At 50.3% G+C, this 20,768-nt stretch overlaps 1 protein-coding gene across 1 annotated transcript; it reads left to right on the top strand.

The window, feature by feature from the left end:
- The first annotated feature begins 16,446 nt into the window (after positions 1-16,446).
- Positions 16,447-20,300, top strand: LOC147114904 (uncharacterized). Its single transcript, XM_085993961.1, has 2 exons — positions 16,447-17,135; positions 20,264-20,300. The coding sequence occupies exons 1-2, from the start codon at positions 16,447-16,449 to the stop codon at positions 20,298-20,300; spliced, it is 726 nt and encodes a 241-aa protein (XP_085850087.1).
- Positions 20,301-20,768: the final 468 nt, after the last annotated feature.

The raw sequence follows: 20,768 nt of genomic DNA, 5'->3' as shown, positions 1-20,768 counted from the left end.
CGCTCTTTTACAGAAAGGGGTACCATGGGACTGGGGCGAAAACTGTAAGAAGGCATTTCGCAAAAGCAAAGAATTGATCACCTCAGAGGAAGTGTTGGCTCACTTCAACCCGACACTGCCTATTCGGTCGGCTTGTGATGCTTCTCCATATGGTATTGGGGCAGTACTCTCACATAAATTGCCAAATGGCACGGAAAGGCCAGTCGCGTTTGCATCCAGATCATTGACCTCTGCTGAGCGCAACTATGCGCAGATCAATAGGGAGGCCCTTAGCCTTGTATGGGGAGTGAAGAAGTTTAATCATTACCTACAGGGCCAAAAATTCACACTTCTGACGGACCATCAACCGTTGGTGTCCATTTTTAACCCTAAGAAGGGTGTTTCGGTGATGACAGCACAGCGTCTCCAGAGATGGTCTCTTTTCTTAGGGGCACATCAATATCAGATAGAATTCAAAGGTACGAAACAGCATGGCAATGCTGATGGCCTGTCGCGCCTGCCACTACCTGAGGATGAAGACACGACGGAAGTTGACCCTGTTGAGTTATTTTATTCGACCATTATCGAGTGTTTACCTGTCACCAACGCAAGTATTGAAAGAGAAACCAGGAACGACCCGACACTGTCCAGAGTCTACGAGGTGACAGTGAAAGGATGGCCAACACGGGGTGATCCTCTGTTACCGGCATTCTCGGCAAGGCGAGACCAGCTGTCCGTCTGCCATGGTACTTTGATGTACGGGACAAGAGTGATTATTCCTCCCAAGCTAAGGGAAAGAGTTTTAAAAGAACTACATGAAGGTCATCTGGGGGGAGTTAAAATGAAAAGTCTTGCTAGGGCTTACGTATGGTGGCCGGGTATTGACCAACAGATTGAGGAGTTAACGAAAAGCTGCGCTGGGTGTCAAAAAGTGCAAAATGCACCTCCGACAGCACCGCTACACCCATGGGAATGGCCTTCAGCCCCATGGCAACGCGTACACATTGACTTTGCTGGTCCATTCATGGACTCCATGTTCCTAATCGCGGTGGACGCACATTCCAAATGGCCAGAAGTCACCAAGATGAATACCACTACTTCAGAAAAGACAATTGCGGTGTTAAGAACAATATTGGCAAGGAACGGATTGCCAGAACAGATCTGTTCGGACAATGGACCACAGTTTGTATCGGAAGAGTTCCAACAATTCTTAAAGAAGAATGGAGTTAAACATTATACCTCTGCCCCATATCATCCGGCGACAAACGGGTTGGCTGAAAGATTTGTCCAGACATTCAAAAAGGCTATTAAGGCCATGAATGATGATCAGATTCCGCTGCAACACAAGGTCGATAAGTTCCTGATGTCATATAGAAATGCCGATCATGCCGTGACTAACCAAAGTCCTGCTATGATGTTTTATAACAGGAGGTTGCGGTCCAAGTTGGACTTGTTAAAACAAAATGTGCGGAGGGAAGTGGAAAACAAACAGTTTCGGCATATTAACAGCAGGACCACTCGAACTTTCAACGTAGGACAAGCAGTGATGGCAAGGGGCTATGGAAATGACAAATGGCAGTCCGGAACAATCCGGGCCAGAGAAGGACCTCTGATGTACACCGTAGATATTGGTCATAATGTGATAAGGCGTCATGCGGATCAACTGGTAGAGTCGAGGGCAAGGGTCGAACGCATGGTTGTGACAGAGACAGCTGTGGAAGACGTTCATGAACCTAAAGCATCTACCTCGGCTGAGAATGTATTTGATGATGATGACACCCAATACATTGGCAACCAACTAGAGGAGGCACCTCAACAACAAGAATCAGAGACCACTGAAAGGCGTTATTCAAGCCGAATCAGAAAGCCTCCTGAGAGACTGAACCTTTGAACTGTTATACCTGAAGTTATATATGTATATATGTTATGTTTATTTGGGGATATGACTGTTAAGCTAAAAAGGGAGGATTGTGGTGTATGTAACCTGTTCCACCTTAAGAGAACTTAAGCCTGGTCCACCTTAAGAAAGGTACTACTTTCTTTGGCTGCTGTATACGTAATACCGGTGGTGACCACACCGGTATATAAGCACAGTGTAATGATATTGTATTCAGTATAGTCCGACCTCCAACCAGTAAAGACCTGTTGAATTTACTCTTGTGGTCTGTGTAGTAATACTCACTATAACACACAGACTTAACATTACTCACCTCCTCATAATTCATGGTTACCATGGGACAATGCTAACAATGTTACACAATGGGGATAAACAATGTGGGGAGAACTCTATCCAACATGCAATTTGCCAGTTTGAATAAATGAGATATACTATAGATGATGAATATTTAAACAGCTGGATTCCTGCACCGTGATAAAATAGACAGAAGGCATAAGAGCCTGGCAATTATTGACATTAACAGTAACACATGCATTATTTAGGGTTTGCTGATCAGTACTATTGGAAGTATAGAGCAGCCCATATTTCCCAACCATTTATGGCACCCTCCTAAATTTCTGTTTAGGATGAGTGACTTCTGCGCACTGCAAGAAGTGGCATTGAGCTTTTTTAGCTTGTTATTGCCAGCATAATTGGCAGTTTAGGGAACGGTGCACCATCTTGTAAGGCTTATGTATTTCAAGTGCAATGAATTCCTACTGTTCATATCAGTCTGATGTTGCAGCATAGAAAAGCAGGCAGAGTGTAAAATGTGCTGCTGATTTACTATTGCCAATTTTGCACTGTCTCCAATATTACCTCTGCTATATTTTAGAGGGAGAAAGTCGTGTTCGCCAGTAAAGTTACCGGTGTCACCAGCAACTGGAGTTAACGGCCACTGAAAATAGCCGCAATGCTAACAGAGCAAAATTCATCCGGGTAATGGAAATTATTGGCGCAGACCTTAACTGCTGTGCAATGCCCTTCTGGTGGTGTTACTGGAGGCATCCGACCCGAAGTTTGTGTGTAGGTGCTGCGTTCGAGCCTTGCGCAGCCTCTGGAAGCGAGGCTGTGGAGCTCACAAGGAATTGTGGGCAATGAAGAGGCCTGAGAATTAAAGGAGCCATGCACTCTGAAGCAATACAAATTAAAATGAAGTGATGTAAGGTTCTCAAAATTCCCACATTCCCCCAAGGTTATTAATAAAAGGGACCCTACATGGACCATTTAAAAAGGGTACCCAAAAGATGGCGTCCGCACCTCGTGACCAAAAGCCTGTGAGATTTTAAAAGCTTGGACTCTGCAGCACAGAACAGGCAGTTTTGGGAAATCGAAACTTAAAATGCATTTCCGTGAAAAGCACTTTGGCCTAGAAATTCAGTATTGCCACGTTTGGGGCGCTACAGCCGGGCGTTCGCTAAATTTAGCGCCCGGCGCAACTTAGCGCCACCTTCGCCGAAATTGAGTTGCATTGCCCCAAGAGGTTGCTGCTGCGCTAAAGCAGGCAATGCACGACTATCATAAGGCGCTAAGCCGGCGAGCCGAGGCGCTAACACCGAGGGCGGGCGCAGTGCAGGTGCAGCGAGTTGCTGATTGAAGGCAGATACGCTGGCGCTGATCAGCTCTTAAACGGGGAGGGTCAATTTGTTTGGCTGGCATGCCCTGCACACTGCAGCCCTGAAGCAAGGCCTGACCATTGCTGGTTCATCAGTTCTACGCCCAGGACCATGGAGAAGGCCGCTATTCTTCCAAATCCCATTGCACGCTCTTGCTGCTTGTCCAGGGTCATGGGGAAGGAGATGTACTGATGTCTCCTTCTGAAAAGGGCATTGGTCACCTGGCGGATGCAGCAATGTACCACGAACTGGGAGATGTTGTCAATGTCCCCAGTAGCGGATTGGAAGGAGCTGGTGGCATAGAAGTTGAGAGCCACCGTCACCTTCACTGCCACCGACAGAGACGTCCTGCTCCTCAGCTGTGGCTGCAGACCTCTGCAAAGCAGGTGGCAGATCTCAGTGACCACCTCCCTTCTGAATCGCAGCCTCCGAACACACTGCTCCTCAGACATATTCAGATATGAGAACTGCTGACGGTATACCCTGGGTGGGTAAGGCCTCCTGTGCCAACGCCTGTTGGCCCTTCTCCATCTGGCCATGACGGGCACTCTCTCATGGTGTCTCTGAGCCCTTTGAATGCAATGGAGAAGCCCAACGTTTCCACCCATTGCAGCCCCCATTATATGTGGCGACTCAAGGCTATGGCACTGAAAGTTAAATCCAAGTGCAAAGCTCTGGCTTGAAGCCAGAAGTACCTGTGCGAGCGCTGAGTCAAAGCAGAAAGCTCCCTCCCTTTGTCACTCTCCAAATATCCGTCTCTCACACAGAAGGATTTTCACAAAATGGCTGCCACTTATAATACAGGAGGAGTCCCCTTTAAATAGCGCCCCCCGCGCCCCGCAGCAACTGGGAACCGTTCCCCTCTACCAGTCGCTCGGGGCGCCAGGCGCACAGAAGGGCGGCGCCACTGAAGTTCCGGTTCGGGGCGCACCAAGGGCGTTGCACCATGAAATGACGTCAGGATCTGCGTGCGCAGCTGAGCGGGCGCTGCGGCTTTGCACCACTGCTAAATCTTGAGTGAAGTTCGCGAGAGGCGCAGATCGTGCCGCGCCCGGGCGCTAGCCACTTAGTGCCCCACTTCTCCTCCTCCTAAGGCGCTAGCGGCTGGCGCTAACAACTGAATTTCTAGGCCTTTGTGTTTGAAAAGCCAGACAGCTAGGCAAACATTGAATTTGCATTTCGTCAGATCGAAACAGATCAACCCAGTTAGGCCTAAGCATAAGGCCATTAGTTTGTCCACATAAATAATCGGAAACAGCTTAAGGAAGCTACCAAAGCTGCACAGGCCGATTAAAATGCATTAATGACAATACAGCCCGGACATCAGGCCATCAGGTGCGATAAACGGCCATCTAGAGCCAGTTAGTTTGGATTGGTATAATCATTTAAAACAGTCCGCCAAAAGTCAAACAATGGACTGACCTGATTTGGCACGCATATAAGGAGTTGAAGAAACGGGTATAATTGTAGGCCCTCAGTAGCAATGGCGCTCTCTTGCTCCCCTCTCTTGACTCTGACCTCTTGTTTGGTCTTGGGCTGCTGCCACTCGTACTCGTACCCTGGCCTCGTGGCAGGTTCTCTTCTCGCTCCCCGCATTAATTTTACAACCAAGGACATCCATACCAAAGTCATACAGAACACATGGGCCGCAAAAGGGGGGGCAGATGAAACGAGTTGAGACAAGGCGTGTAGTGGGTGGCGGGTGGCGCATGCGCCCAGTCAGTTATGCTCCTGCCTGCCTGTGAGTGGTTCGAATCGCTCCCATGCCCCTGGGTTCCAGACACCAGACTTAGGTACAGGCGGCGATACAGAAAGACTAGAGTAGACAGGTGGTTTGGCGTAAGAAAACCAAGATTTTATTAAAACAGGAACGAAAACACAGTCTTTTGAGAAAAATTACTGGTAAAAAACAATTACAGGCATATAACACTATAACTATACTTATAAAGGGAATGGGGAACACACGGCACATCGAGGGATAAACAACTACTTTAACGATCACCTTATCCTTATCCCACCTCTATACCTAACTAGATTAAGCTATATGAGGGGCCAGGAATTCATGCTCACCAATCCAAAGCAAAACCTGTTGTTTTAGCAATCGCGATTTTGAGGTCTGGGCTGCTGTCCTTTGGGGTGCTCCGTCGCCACGTGGTCTCAGGGCGCGGTGCTGGAGCTGCTGCTGAGACACGCCTTTCTTCACCTCAGCTACCATCGTCGTCTCGTCACGATGGGTTTTCTTCTTCTTCTCCCTCGGGCGGTCGTCAGCGGTAACGTTGCGTCAATGAGACGATTAGCTGTCTTCACTGCTTAGATTTTACTAACCAAGCGTCAAACGCCAGTATATTCATTATGGCGTGGACACCTGCGTTTATTCGCAGTGTTCAACAAGATTCTTGCCCCCCCCCAAGCGGCAGCTTATTTGCAGGCTTTGCCCAACCAACTTAGTCTCATTGTCCTCAGATATTTTCTTCCCCGAGCGTCAGCTTATAACTCAGCGCTCGGTCTTAATTAATATATCCTCTGCTGCCCTTCTCTGCTCTTTGTCGGGTCTACCTTACTCTTCATCTCGGTTCGTCTCGCCTCGTTTCATCTGCCAACTCTCGTGGCCCGGGTGTCCTGGGTGACTTTGGACTCGGGTCTCGTTCCCCTCTCTCGCATTTGGTATGGATGTCCTTGGTTGCTTGCACAATGCGGGGAGTGAGAAGAGAACCCGCCATGAGGCCAAGGCACGAGTGCGAGCGGCGGTAGCCCAGGACCAGATGAGAGGTCAGAGTCAGGAGGAGAGAGCCAGCTGAGTCAAGAGAGTGGTTGCTGCTAAGGGCTTACAGTTATACTCCTTTTGGTGGCCCCTTATCTGCGCACCAAAGCTGTTTGTTCTGTTCTGCAGAGTTCAGGTTTTTAAAATCTTACAGGCTTTTGGTCACAAGGTGCAGACGCCATCTTTGGGTACCCTTTTTAAATTGTCCATAGGGTCCCTTTTATTAATAACCTGGGGGAAATGTGGAAATTTTGTGAATCCTACAGGTGAGACGAAGGAAAATGTAAAGACCCGACAAGAGCAGAGAAGGGCAGCAGAAGACGCATGATAAAAACCGGGCACCTAGTTATAAGCTGGCGCTTGAGGAAGAAAACATATTGTATGGACAGTGAGTACAAGTTGGCTATTGAACTCTGTGTATAAGCTGACGTTAAACGCAGGTGTCCACGCCACAACAAATATACTGACGTTCAAATAATGGGTAGAAAAATCTAAGCAGTAAAGACTGCCAACCGTCCCACAAACGCAACGTTACCGCCGACGACCGCCCGAGGGAGGAGAAGAAGATAACCCATCACAACGAGACGACGACAGTAGCTGAGGAGAAGAAAGGTGTGTCGCAGCAACAGCTCCAGCACCGTGCCCTGAGACCACGTGGCGAAGGAATACCCCAAAGGACAGAAGCCCAAACTTCAAACTCGCAACTGTTAAAGCAACAGGCTTGGATTTGGTGAGCATGGATTCCTGGCCCCTCATAGCTTAATCTAGTTAGGTATAGGGGTGGGATAAGGATAAGGGGATTGTTAATGTAGTTGTTTTCCCTCGATCTGCCGTATGTTCCCCATTCCATGTATAAGTATAGTTATTGTTTATGCCTGTAATTTTCGTCAGTAATTTCTCATCAGACTGTATTTTCATTTCTGTTTTAATAAAATCTTGGTTTTCTTATACCAAACCACTTGTCTACTCGATTTTCTGTATCGCCGCCTGTACCTAAGTCCGGTGTCTAGAACCCAGGGGCGTGGCAGCGATTCGAACCGCTCACAGGCAGTCAGGGGCATAACTGATTGGGCACACGCCACCCCCTACACAAAATGGCGACCACGGCAGGACACCGGCAACAGGGTTGCGATACAGTAGACAATGGTTCGGATGAGCAAACCATGATGGAGGAAAGGATTTCTGATTATGTGTTTAGCAAGGTGAATATCACTAAGAAGTGGATCACCACTCTGTTAAGGGCTGGGTGTCCGGTAGATGCAGCAGCTAAGTGGACAGTGGGAAAGGAACACAAGAAGTCCTTAGAGAAGGCAGTCTGGCTGATGTGTTTCAAAAAGCAGGTCCAGCTTTTGGACAGGCTCGTTGCAGCACAGGCAGCCGAGTTAAAGGAGTCAGCCCTGGAGATCCAGGATAAGGCTCTAGCAGGAGAGAAGTTATTGGTGGCATTGCAGGCCTTGAATCAGGAAAGAGTGTATTTAATGGGAGAACACAAGGCCCAGTTGGAATACCTACGGTGCCAAGTCACCGAAGCCAAGGGAAATGAGTTAAGGTTGCGGGAGAAGAACGCCTGCTTGGCAAGGCAAGTTAGGGAACAGGAAGAGAAAGTGCAGGCGGTAAAGGCAGCTTACAAGCTAGCGAGCAAACAGGGGTTTGAGGAGGCAGACCAAGGCCCCTGTAAAGAGCGGAAAGAAAATCTGAGCCTGGCCCTCAGGAAGGCAAAATGCATGGTATGCCTCATAAGCCCAAAGGCAGGTCAAGCAGATTTTATGGGGAACGAGGGGCGGACAGTTCCAACATCACCGGTAGTGCCCAGGGACAACCCGGTTGAAGGGCAGGAGGTCTCACAACCACCACCCGTAGCGCCATGCTTCAGCGAGGTCTGGCAGCAAGGTGGGGTGGAGCCAGAGGTGGGAGCGGAGGTGGAGCAACCCCCGCCAGAGAGGTCGGAGCCGGGACCGATGTGCCCAGCACGGCATCAGAGGTTTGGCCCACCCGTCAATAGTGACAATGAGGGACCCCTCCAAAACCAATTCGTATTACCCTATAGCACCCAACAGCCTAGGGCTATGGTCAACCATATCCCGAAGCTGTCCGAAAAGGGAGAGCCCTCGATCCACTTCAGGGACCTAGAGCAGGCAGCCAGCGTCAACGACTGCGATGGCGCTGGGCAGGCCAAGATGCTGCTATTCTCCCTGGAGAGTAGTCTCCTCCAATCCCTCTCTGACGAGTGTAAGAGGGGGCAGAGCGGGTATGAGGAGCTCAGAGATGTGGTTCTAGAGGCCATGGGGATGAATGAGGGAAGTCCTTTCTCCCATGTGGAGAAGACGGTCCAGCTCACAGGGGAAACCCCGCAGGCTTTCGCGGAGCGGTTATGGCTGGTGTACCGGAGGGCTTGTCCGGGGACACCAAACCGGGTGTTCCTGAATGGGGATCCCCTGGCCCATTGGCTCCATTGCCTGGTGGCGAACAGCTTGCCACAGGTCCGGGCCAAGGCGGAAGTCTGGTTCGACCCCAAGAACCCCCAGACCACCGAACTTACGGTGATCAGACAGTTGACTCTAGCCTATAAAAAAGGTAGGGCAACCGATGCACACCCACCCAAGGGGAAGGTGCATAAGGTGAAACCCGGACCGGGTAGGAAAGTGTGGCACCAGGAAGGGAATAAGCCCCCCAACTCAAAGACGAATTGTTACGGGTGTGGGAAGGATGTTCATTGGCGGAAGGAGTGCAAAAACCCTTGGAAAGAGAACAAGGGAAAGAATTCCACGGCCCCAGCCCAAAAGGCAGAGGCGGGAATCCCTCCCGCAGCAATCGAGTCAGTGTTGGATGTCATGAGGTCCATATTGACTGGCCAAGGGAGGGTAGCAGCCACTACAGGTGCGCTGACCCTATCCACCCCATCCAACCCACAGCCATGACTAGAACCAGCGCAGCCTGTCGACCTGAAAACGATGAGGGGAGCAGGCCCTGTGTTAAGATGCGGGTGGAGACAGTGCAGGGGAGATATTCAGTGGACACTGGAGCTTCCAGCACGGTGGTTCATTCGGAAGACCCGACCAATCCACCCAGGTCTAACAAGGCCCCATTTAGCCTAATGGGAGTCACAGGGAACGAGCAGGCTGGGGAAATGGCCAAACTTTTGGCCATAGTTTTAGGATCCCTCCCTACCATGTGGGAGGATAACCAAAGGACCAACGAGGTGGCCGAGCAGAGGGCTAGGGAAGGAGAGTCTTGGGACCCCTATCGGACAGGTTCGGTAGCCGCAGTCCGGGACAAGGGAGGCACACAGGGGGTAGCTTTGGCCCCAGACCTAAAGCAGGTCCAAGCCCCTTAAGATCCCGTCTGTAAGGCCGTCCCGGTAAGGAAAGAGAACGGGGAGTCCCTAGAAGGCCCGTTCGGGGCAGCGGACGAGGTTTTAAAACAGGCTGCTGGTTATATTAATCAGTGCAAACTGTTTAAATCCGAAAGGAGACAACAGCCAGTTGGGGTAAGGCCTGCAGCAGGAGCGAGTTCACAGACTGCACAGGCAGGTGCTGTGGCTTGTTTAAGGGGAGGGGCCATCCCGCCCACCGATTGGGACACTCCCTCGCTCTTCTGGGCTCCAGATGAGGAGGGACCCGGGGGTGAAGACCCCGCCCCTAACCCAGGTGTAGAGGAGGAGGGACCTGAGGGTGAAGACGCTGCCCCAGACCCAGTTTTGGGACCTGGGGGCGGAGACTCTCAGCCTACAGCAACAGGCTGCGAAGAATTACCTGCCCCTAGCCCAGGTTTGGGAGGGGTCAAGCCTAAGGGGGAAGATCCCCGGCCAGCGGCAGTGCTGAGCCCACAGGCCGCACCGGAGGGGGCAGCGGTTCGGGTTAAAGGCCCATCAGCCAAGAAAACCCCACCCGCCAAAGCCCCTAGAAGGTCCCCATGGACGCCCCAACCCAGGAAACCCTGGTCACCAGCTCCCAAGTTTAAAGGGATAGCCTCCCGAGTCAGGGGGAAGTCAAAGGACAGAGGTCCCCAGCTAGCCGCCACGGGCGGCGAGGGACCAACAGTGCAGGACAGTGCAGCTACGCTGGAGGAAGCGGTGCGCCGCAGCCCAACCAGGAATTAGCCTGGCCGCCCGGAGACAGACGGCGGATGTATATAGTTTAGGTAATGTAAGGTTATTGTTAAGTTTAAGTATTTAGCTTAAGTTCGGGTGTTTTAGCTCAAGTTAAGTAAGGTGATGGGTAGTTTTAGATAAGTAGTAATCTGCTAAGAGTGTGTATTTGAGTCGAGGCCGCCAGGCTCGAATATGCTTCACCCAAGCCAGAGAATCTCTTGGGGCCCTGGCTGCATGTTTTTGTATCTGTTGCAGAAAGACTGTCAGGATGAAGGGGATCGTAATCCTACTCGCCCTGATGGGACTGAGCCTGGGAAAGAGGGGCGACGTAAAGGACTCTCACATCTATGGGTGACCCGGAGACAGGGCACCTATAGCAACCGACGGAAGCGGCAAATGGGATGCATAGGAGACCGCCGTCTACGTCCACGAGGGAAGGTGGCCGGGATGGCTGGGGTCCAATTCGTCTCAGTATTCCGGCCAAACTGGATTCACATACGGGGAGGCCTCCCTCCTGTGCCCCAGGGTACGGGTCGTTACCACAAGGGTAAGCGTCACCGTAGGAAAACGTATATGTCTAACATGCAAGGGACACATTCCTTTGGATAGGTGGTGGTGGCTCAGGAAACTGAGCAAAGATATGAGAAACCCTGCAGTCGAGTGGGAATGGTTGGGGAAAAATACCCACCGGACAATTACAGGGAATCACGGAGGGCTAAGTGTGTGCTGGGACAAGTGGTGGGAGCCGGATCAAGGGATTTACATCTGTATGTGGGGGTCAGAGAGAGTCTGCCCCTCAGGCATATCCATTGTTTTCCACCGGCAGTGGCAAGACACCGGGGAGGGGATGAAGTGGGATACCAGCCTGAAGGTGTGTGCGGTCCCATACACCCCGATCCCAGTCAATGCCACTGAGCTTGTGCCCCGCCCACGGCGCAGGCGGTGAGGTTACCCAGGGAAGGGTGCCCCACCACCACCAAGGGACCAGGGAATGGGCTGGTACTAGTACCTACTGATCAGGTGCTGTACCAGGGGGTACACTACACGGTGGCCTCCGTGATTTTAAATCTCACCGATGTACATTTACGGAGTGGTGTCCCAAAGAAACAGAGCAGCTATACCAGGCCCTATTAAAGGATATGTTCAGGAAGTTTTATGAGTTCGATTTCGCCAATGTCGACAAAACCGAACTGTACACCACACACCGCGAGTTTTTGGGTAATGCAGGGAGACAAAGAAGGGGAGTATAGAATGATGTTTTTACTGCGTTTAATACTGGGTCCTCTGTCATCAACATAGAGCTGCAGACCCAGATAAACGGTTTAAAAACACAGTTAAGGAAGATATTACTGGACGAGAACAAAGTAGTGGGCTCGGAGTTGCATGAGGACCAGGCCATGACGGTCCATTTAAAGGAGATTATAGCGGAGTTGGAAAAGCACGCACAGACGGTAAATGCTCTCATAAGGGAGGACAGAAATGCTTCTGACCAGGCTGCGCAGAACGAGGTGTGTGTGCTATACAGGGCATGGTTGCTGGGCAAGGGCCGCAGTAATCTGGAGGATTTAAAACAGGGTTTAGTCCCCTCCTGGATCAGCAACAAACACCTCGCAGCCCTCCATCCGGTTGAGAATACATTAAGCCGGTGCCAACTCCGGCTAGCCTCCGAAGCCTACCCAGTCCCAGTGGATTGTGGTCGGTCCAACCACACGATCATTGGAGCAGTAGTTAGGATGCTGGTCATGTGTAGGACAGCCCGACCCGCACCGGTATACAGGGTTGAGAACATTGGAGTCATTCAAGGGGGTGCGCACATTCGTTTCACAGCGGTCCCACCTTACATCATAAAGTGGGAGCACGCTATGACAGGTACTGACCTCTCAGGGTGCCGGAGCCGGGGAGCACACCTCACAGAAACCCCACAGTGCAGATAGAGGCCATTTCGGCCCATCGAGCCTGCACCGACACATATCCCACCCGATCCCCGTCACCAACACATATCCCACCCTATCCCCGTAACCCCACGTATTTAATCCCCCTAACACTAAGGGTCAATTTATCATAGCCAATCAACCTAACCCGCACATCTTTGGACTGTGGGAGGAAACCGGAGCACCCGGAGGAAACCCACGCAAACACGGGGAGAATGTGCAAACTCCACACAGACAGTCGCCCCAGGCTGGATTCGAACCCGGGTCCCTGGCGCTGTGAGGCAACAGTGCTAACCACTATGCCAGCGTGCTGCCCTAATCCTGTGTCCCCAGCACTTGAATGCCTATTCAAAACCGCAGTGCAGGTTCAGAGCTGCTGGCACGAAACCTATAAATTGTACCATGGAGGCAATGGCACAAGGCCATGTTCCCCCGCAGGTAGCATATATAGGAGGTGGGACATATTGTGTCACCACAGGCGCGTCCCACTACCAGCATGGACAGCATAGCTGGTGTCCGGTTAGTGACAGCAGTTTCTGTTTTAAACCCGAGGCAGAAGTTCAAGTGGCCCAGGAGCGAATTATCCCCATTCCTGAACCCTCCACTGTTCACCTCACTGTGAAGGAGAATTTTACCAATTTGCAGAAGTATGTGGTGCATTTTGGCTACGAAATTCCCCCTCTCCCTGAACACCTTACCAAAATACTCAAAGCCGTTATAGTTTCACAGAAACACTTTTACACTCTAGAGCAGAACACAGTAGAGATAGGGGCTAAGATGTTGGATATTGTGATTCCACCCCGCTGGGACATTTTCAATAACATAGAGGTCCCTTCGTGGATCTGACTGGCTTCCCACATTCTAGTGGTTTGCCAGTTAGGGATAGTGTTGTATCTAGTTTGCATCCAGTGCAAGGGAAAAGGTCAGATGCTTGAATTCTGAAACCAGAGGATCTGGAAGGAACATTATGTGAAGGTGGAGGGTGATATGCCCGTTTGAGTTTTTTTGTATTTTTGATTAAAGATTGTTGTTTTTTGTGTTCGTTGTTTTAATAAAGATTTTGCGAAGCATTGTTAATAAAAATGTGTGTGTACCAAGTGGTGCAGGGGTGATGGACCCCCTCCATGCTTGGATGTGTGTAAAAGACTGTAATTATTCTATGTATGCTTATGTACACTACATTTTTGCGGAATGGGCAGTGCATGTGTCGTGGGTATATTAGATAGGTATTTACAGGGGAAGGTTGACTATGGAGGGTCAGAAATTTTGCTCACTTTGTAAGGATAATACTTCAAGCAAGTTTTAGTATCACAGGGGGGAGTGTATGTTCTCAAAATTCCCACATTCCCCCAAGGTTATTAATAAAAGAGATACGGCATGGACAATTTAAAAAGGGTACCCAAAAGATGGCGTCCGCACCTCGTGACCAAAAGCCTGCTAGATTTTAAAAGCTTGGAATCTGCAGCACCGAACAGGTAGTTTTGGGAAATCGAAACTTAAAATGCATTTCTGTGAAAAGGACTTTGTGTTTGAAAAGCCAGACAGCTAGACAAACATTGAAAATGCATTTCGTCAGATCGAAACAGATCAACCCAGTTAGGCCTAAGCATAAGGCCATTAGTTTGTCCACATAAATAATCGGAAACAGCTTAAGGAAGCCAACAAAGCTGCGCAGGCCGATTAAAATGCATTAATGACAATACAGCCTGGACATCGGGTGCGATAAACGGCCATCTAGAGCCAGTTAGTTTGGATTGGTATAATCATTTAAAACAGCCCGCCAAAAGTCAAACAATGGACTGACCTGATCTGGTGCGCAGATAAGGAGTTGAAGAAACGGGTATAATTGTAGGCCCTCAGTAGCCCTCTCTTGACTCTGACCTCTTGTTTGGTCTTGGGCTGCTGCTGCTCGTACTCGTGCCCTGGCCTCGTGGCAGGTTCTCTTCTTGCTCCCCGCATTAATTTTACAACCAAGGACATCCATACCAATCGCGGGTGGGGAACGAGACCCGAGTCCAAAGTCATACAGGACACACGGGCCACAAAAGGTGGGCAGACGAAACAAGACGAGACAAGGCGAGACGAAGGAAAAGGTAAAGACCCGACAAGAGCAGAGAAGGGCAGCAGAAGACGCATTGATAAAAACCGGGCACCTAGTTTTAAGCTGGCGCTTGAGGAAGAAAACATATTGTATGGACAGTGAGAACAAGTTGGCTATTGAACTTTGTGTATAAGCTGACGTTAAACGCAGGTGTCCACGCCACAACAAATATACCGACGTTCAAAGAATGGGTAGAAAAATCTAAGCAGTAAAGACTGCCAATCATCCCACAAACGCAACGTTACCGCCGACGACCGCCCGAGGGAGGAGAAGAAGAGAACCAATCGCAACGAGACGACGACGGTAGCTGAGGAGAAGAAAGGTGTGTCGCAGCAACAGCTCCAGCACCACGCCCTGAGACCACGTGACAATGGAGTACTCCAAAGGACAGAAGCCCAAACCTCAAACTCGCAACTGTTAAAGCAACAGGCTTGGATTTGGTGAGCATGGATTCCTGCCCTCTCATAGCTTAATCTAGTTAGGTATAGGGGTGGGATAAGGATAAGGGGATTGTTAATGTAGTTGTTTTCCCTCAATGTGCCGTGTGTTCCCCATTCCATATATAAGTATAATAGTTATTGTTTATGCCTGTAATTTTCATCAGTAATTTCTCCTCAGATAGTGTTTTCATTTCAGTTTTAATAAAATCTTGGTTTTCTTACACCAAACCACTTGTCTACTCAATTTTCTGTATCGTCATTGGCTTGTTCTCTCTGCACAGATGCGGCCGGACCTGCTGTGATTTCCAGCAAAGTTTTTTGTTTTTTTCATACAGACCCCAGCATCTGCAAGATTTGACCCCTTGTGACCCCACCTCATTGTTCTTTGATGTAATGTTTTCCTGACTGACCTGTTGGGACACCATTCACACCTTTGATTGCTGTGATTATCTCTCTGCCGAGGTGTGATAAAGGGCAGTTAGATAGATTACCTGTAATCATCTGGCAGTTTTCTCTGACTATATATGCTGTGCCTGTATGCTTCTCTTCACTTCACCTGATGAAGGAGCAGCGCTCGAAAGCTTGTGATTTCAAATAAAGCTGTTGGACTATAACCTGGTGTTGTGTGACTTCCTACATTTGTCCACCCCAGTCCAACACCGGCATCTCCACATCATGGCTATTATTGACACCACAAACTGCCAGCTCAAAGTGGAGAGGATCCCCAAGAAGATCGCGCATATAGACACAGACATCAAGTTTCTACAGAGATGCAAGAAAGCAGACAAGATCCCGAAAGGACTACAGATCACGAACCCACTCAAGTCGACCTACAACACAGACTACGCTGAGAGACTCTGCCGTCGTACCTCTCGCACACTCCTCAACCATCTCGTACACCAGCTCTACAGCAGACGCCGCAAACTCGAAACCAAGGTAGAGTCCATGTTCTCAGCTTGTGCTCAGGACACAGCAGACCAGCTACGAGACACCGCCAAGCAGATGAGGCAACGGAACTACACTGCCTACATGCATACCAAGAATAGGAAGCTTGAGAAAATCGGCATCATCACCAGCAGCAACCAAGCCTCCCCAGTACCACGGTTGGAACCGTAGGGATGTCCATCATCAACTTGTCCAACCACACCCTTCAACCAGACGAAATCGAAGTTCTCAGCCGAGGGCTCAATTTCTGCCCCACCACCAAAATGGACCCCATCAGCCTCACGGCACACACAGAGGAATTCATCAGGAGAATGAGGCTCCAAGAATTCTTCCACAAATCCCAAGATGTCAGCAGCGAACCCAATGAGACAGTCAATGATCCAGAACAGCAGATAGAGGGATTCGCGGTGCAGCAACCGAAGAAGAAAGAGTCAAATTGGACCCCTCCGGAGGGCCGCTACCCTAAGCTTGACATGTATGCTCAAGCCGTCAGGAGATGCATCAACGCTAGATTCATCAGCCGCACTCACAAGACAGTCCAGAATGTCACCCGAGCACAATGCAATGCCATCCACGCTCTCAAGGCCAACCGCAACATCGTCATCAAACCAGAAGACAAAGGAGGAGCCATCGTCATACAGAACAGAATGGACTATTGCAAAGAAGCATACCGACAACTGGACAACCAGGAACACTACAGACAGTTACCCGCAGATCCGACCAAAGAACACACCCGCCAACTCAACAGACTGATCAAGACCTTCGATCCAGACCTTCAGAGCATCCTACGCGCTCTCACCCCACGTACTCCCTGCATGGGAGACGTCTACTGCCTCCCAAAGATACACAAAGCCAACACACCCGGACATCCTATCGTATCAGGCAATGGAACCCTGTGTGAGAACCTCTCTGGATACATCAAGGGCATCCTGAAACCCATCGTACAGGGAACCCACAGCTTCTGTCGTGACACTACAGACTTCTTACAGAAACTCAGCACCCACGGACCAGTTGAACCAGGAACACTCCTCGCCACGATGGACGTCTCGGCACTCTACACCAGTATCCCCCACGATGACGGCATCGCTGTGACAGCCTCAGTACTCAACACCAACAACAGCCAATCTCCAGATGCCATCCTGCAACTCATCCGCTTCATCCTTGACCACAATGTCTTCACCTTCGACAACCATTTCTTTACCCAAACACACGGAAAAGCCTTGGGGACCGAATTCGCACCTCAATACGCCAACATCTTCATGCACAAGTTCGAGCGAGACTTCTTCGCTGCACAGGACCTCCAACCAACGCTATACACCAGATACATCGACGACATTTTCTTCCTATGGACGCACGGTGAAGAATCACTGAAAAGACTACACGATGACATCAACAAGTTCCATCCCACCATCAAACTCACCATGGACTACTCCTCAGAATCGGTTTCATTCTTGGACACACGAATCTCCATCAAAGACGGACACCTCAGTACTTCACTCTACCGCAAGCCCACGGACAACCTCACGATGCTCCACTTCTCCAGCTTCCACCCTAACAACGTTAAAGAAGCCATCCCTTATGGACAAGCCCTGCGAATAAACAGGATCTGCTCAGACGAGAAGGAACGCGATGGACACCTACAGGTGCTGAAAGACGCCCTCGATAGAACGGGATATGACGCTCGACTCGTCGATCGACAGTTCCGACGGGCCACAGCGAAAAATCGCATAGACCTCCTCAGAAGACAAACACGGGACACAACCAACAGAGTACCCTTCGTCGTCCAGTACTTCCCCGGAGTGGAGAAACTACGCCATGTTCTCCGCAGCCTTCAACATGTCATCGACGACAACGAACACCTCGCTAAGGCCATCCCCACGCCTCCACTACTCGCCTTCAAACAGCCGCCTAACCTCAAACAGACCATCGTTCGAAGCAAATTACCCAGCTTTCAGGAGAACAGCGACCACGCCACCACACAACCCTGCCACGGCAACCTCTGCAAGACATGCCAGATCATTAACACAGATGCCATCATCACACTTGAGGACACTACCCACCAGGTACATGGTACATACTCATGTGACTCGGCCAACGTTGTCTACACCATACGTTGCAGGAAAGGATGGCCCGGAGCATGGTACATTGGCGAGACAATGCAGACCCTGCGACAACAGATCAACGGACACCACACAACAATCGCCAGGCAGGAGTGTTCCCTCCCAGTCGGGGAACACTTCAGCAGTCAAGGACATTCAGCCTCCGATCTTCGGGTGAGCATTCTCCAAGGCGGCCTTTGAGACACATGACAATGCAAAATCGTCGAGCAGAAACTGATAGCCAAGTTCCGCACTCATGAGGACGGCCTCAACCAGGATCTTGGGTACATGTCACGCTACATGTAACCCCACCTGACGTAGAGTCATCCAGCCTCGAGTCATTGTTGGCTTGTTCTCTCTGCACAGATGCGGCCGGACCTGCTGTGATTTCCAGCAAAGTTTTTTGATTTTTTTCTGTTTTTCATACAGACCCCAGGATCTGCAACATTTGACCCCTTGTGACCCCACCTCATTGTTCTTTGATGTAATGTTTTCCTGACTGACCTGTTTGGACACCATTCACACCTTTGATTGCTGTGATTATCTCTCTGCCGAGGTGTGATAAAGGGCAGTTAGATAGATTACCTGTAATCATCTGGCAGTTTTCTCTGACTATATATGCTGTGCCTGTATGCTTCTCTTCACTTCACCTGACGAAGGAGCAGCGCTCCGAAAGCTTGTGATTTCAAATAAAGCTGTTGGACTATAACTTGGTGTTGTGTGACTTCCTACATTTGTCCACCCCAGTCCAACACCGGCATCTCCACATCATGGCTACTATCGACACCACAAACTGACGGCTCAAAGTGGAGAGGATCTCCAAGAAAATCGTACATATAGACACAGACATCAAGTTTCTACAGAGATGCAAGAAAGCAGACAAGATCCTGAAAGGACTACAGATCACAAACCCACTCAAGTCGACCTACAACACAGGCTACGCTGAAAGACTCTGTTGTCTTACCTCTCGCACACTCCTCAACCATCTCATACACCAACTCTACAGCAGACGCCGCAACCTCAAAACCAAGTTGGAGTCCATGTTCTCAGCTTGTGCTCAGGACACAGCAGACAAGCTACGAGACACCGCCAAGCAGACGAGGCAACGGAACTATGCTGCCTACATGCACACCAAGTACAGGAGGCTTGAGAAACTCGGCATCACCACCAGCAGCAACCAAGCCTCCCCCGGTACCACGGTTGGAACCACAGAGAAGTCCATTGTCAACTTGTCCAACCACATCCTTCAACCAGACGAAATCGAAGTTCTCAGCCGAGGGCTCAATTACTGCCCCACCGTCAAAATGGACCCCATCGGCCTCGCGGCAGACACAGAGGAATTCATCAGGAGAATGAGGCTCCGGGAATTCTTCCACAAATCCCCAGATGTCAGCCGCGACGCAATGAGACAGTCAATGATTCAGAACAGCAAACAGAGGGATCCGCGGTGCAGCAACCGAAGAAGAAAGAGTCAAATTGGACCCCTCCGGAGGGCCGCTGCCCTAAGCTTGACATGTATGCTCAAGCCGTCAGGAGATGCATCAACGCCAGATTCATCAGCCGCACTCACAAGACAGTCCAGAATGTCACCCGAGCACAACGCAACGCCATCCACGCTCTCAAGACCAACCGCAACATCGTCATCAAACCAGAAGACAAAGGAGGAGCCATCGTCATACAGAACAGAATAGACTATTGCAAAGAAGCATACCGACAACTGGACAACCAGGAACACTACAGGCAGTTACCCGCAGATCCGACCAAAGAACACACCCGCTAACTCAACAGGCTGATCAAGACCTTCGGACCAGACCTTCAGAGCATCCTACGCGCTCTCATCCTACGTACTCCCTGCGTGGGAGACTTCTACTGCCTCCCAAAGATACACAAAGCCAACACACCCGGACGTCCTATCGTATCAGGCAACGGAAACTTGTGTGAGAACCTCTCCGGATACATCAAGGGCATCCTGAAACCCATCGTACAGGGAACCCCCAGCTTCTGTCGCGTCACTACAGACTTCTTACAGAAACTCAGCACCCACGGACCAGTTGAACCAGGAACACTCCTCGCCACGATGGACGTCTCGGCACTCTACACCAGTATCCCCCACGATGACGGCATTGCTGCGACAGCCTCAGTACTCAACACCAACAACAGCCAATCTCCAGACGCCATCCTACAACTCATCCTTGACCACAATGTCTTCACCTTCGACAACCATTTCTTTACCCAAACACACGGAACAACCATGGGGACCAAATTCGCACCCCAATATGCCAACATCTTCATGCACAAGTTCGAGCTAGACTTCTTCGCTGCACAGGACCTCCAACCAATGCTATACACCAGAAACATCGATGACATTTTCGTCCTATGGACCCACGGCGAAGAATCATTGAAAAGACGACACGATGACATCAACAAGTTCCATCCCACCATCAAATTCACCATGGACTACTCCTCAGAATTGGTTCCATTCTTGGACACATGAATCTCCATCAAAGACGGACACCTTAGCACTTCACTCTACCGCAAGCCCACGGACAACCTCACAATGCTCCACTCCTCCAGCTTCCACCCTAACCACGTTAAAGAAGCCATCCCCTATGGACAAGCCCTGCGAGTACACAGGATCTGCTCAGACGAGGAGGAACGCGATGGACACCTACAGACGCTGAAAGACGCCCTCATAAGAACGGGATATGACGCTCGACTCGTCGATCGACAGTTCCGACGGGCCACAGCGAAAAATCGCATAGACCTCCTCAGAAGACAAAACACGGGATACAACAAACAGAGTACCCTTCGTCGTCCAGTACTTCCCCGGAGCGGAGAAACTACGCCATGTTCTCCACAGCCTTCAACAT

Source organism: Somniosus microcephalus, chromosome 7, assembly GCF_052327205.1.
Source record: "Somniosus microcephalus isolate GS21.2 chromosome 7, FLI_Smic_1.0, whole genome shotgun sequence".
Taxonomy (NCBI): Eukaryota; Metazoa; Chordata; class Chondrichthyes; order Squaliformes; family Somniosidae; genus Somniosus; species Somniosus microcephalus.
This window is presented reverse-complemented; position numbering and strand designations above follow the sequence as displayed.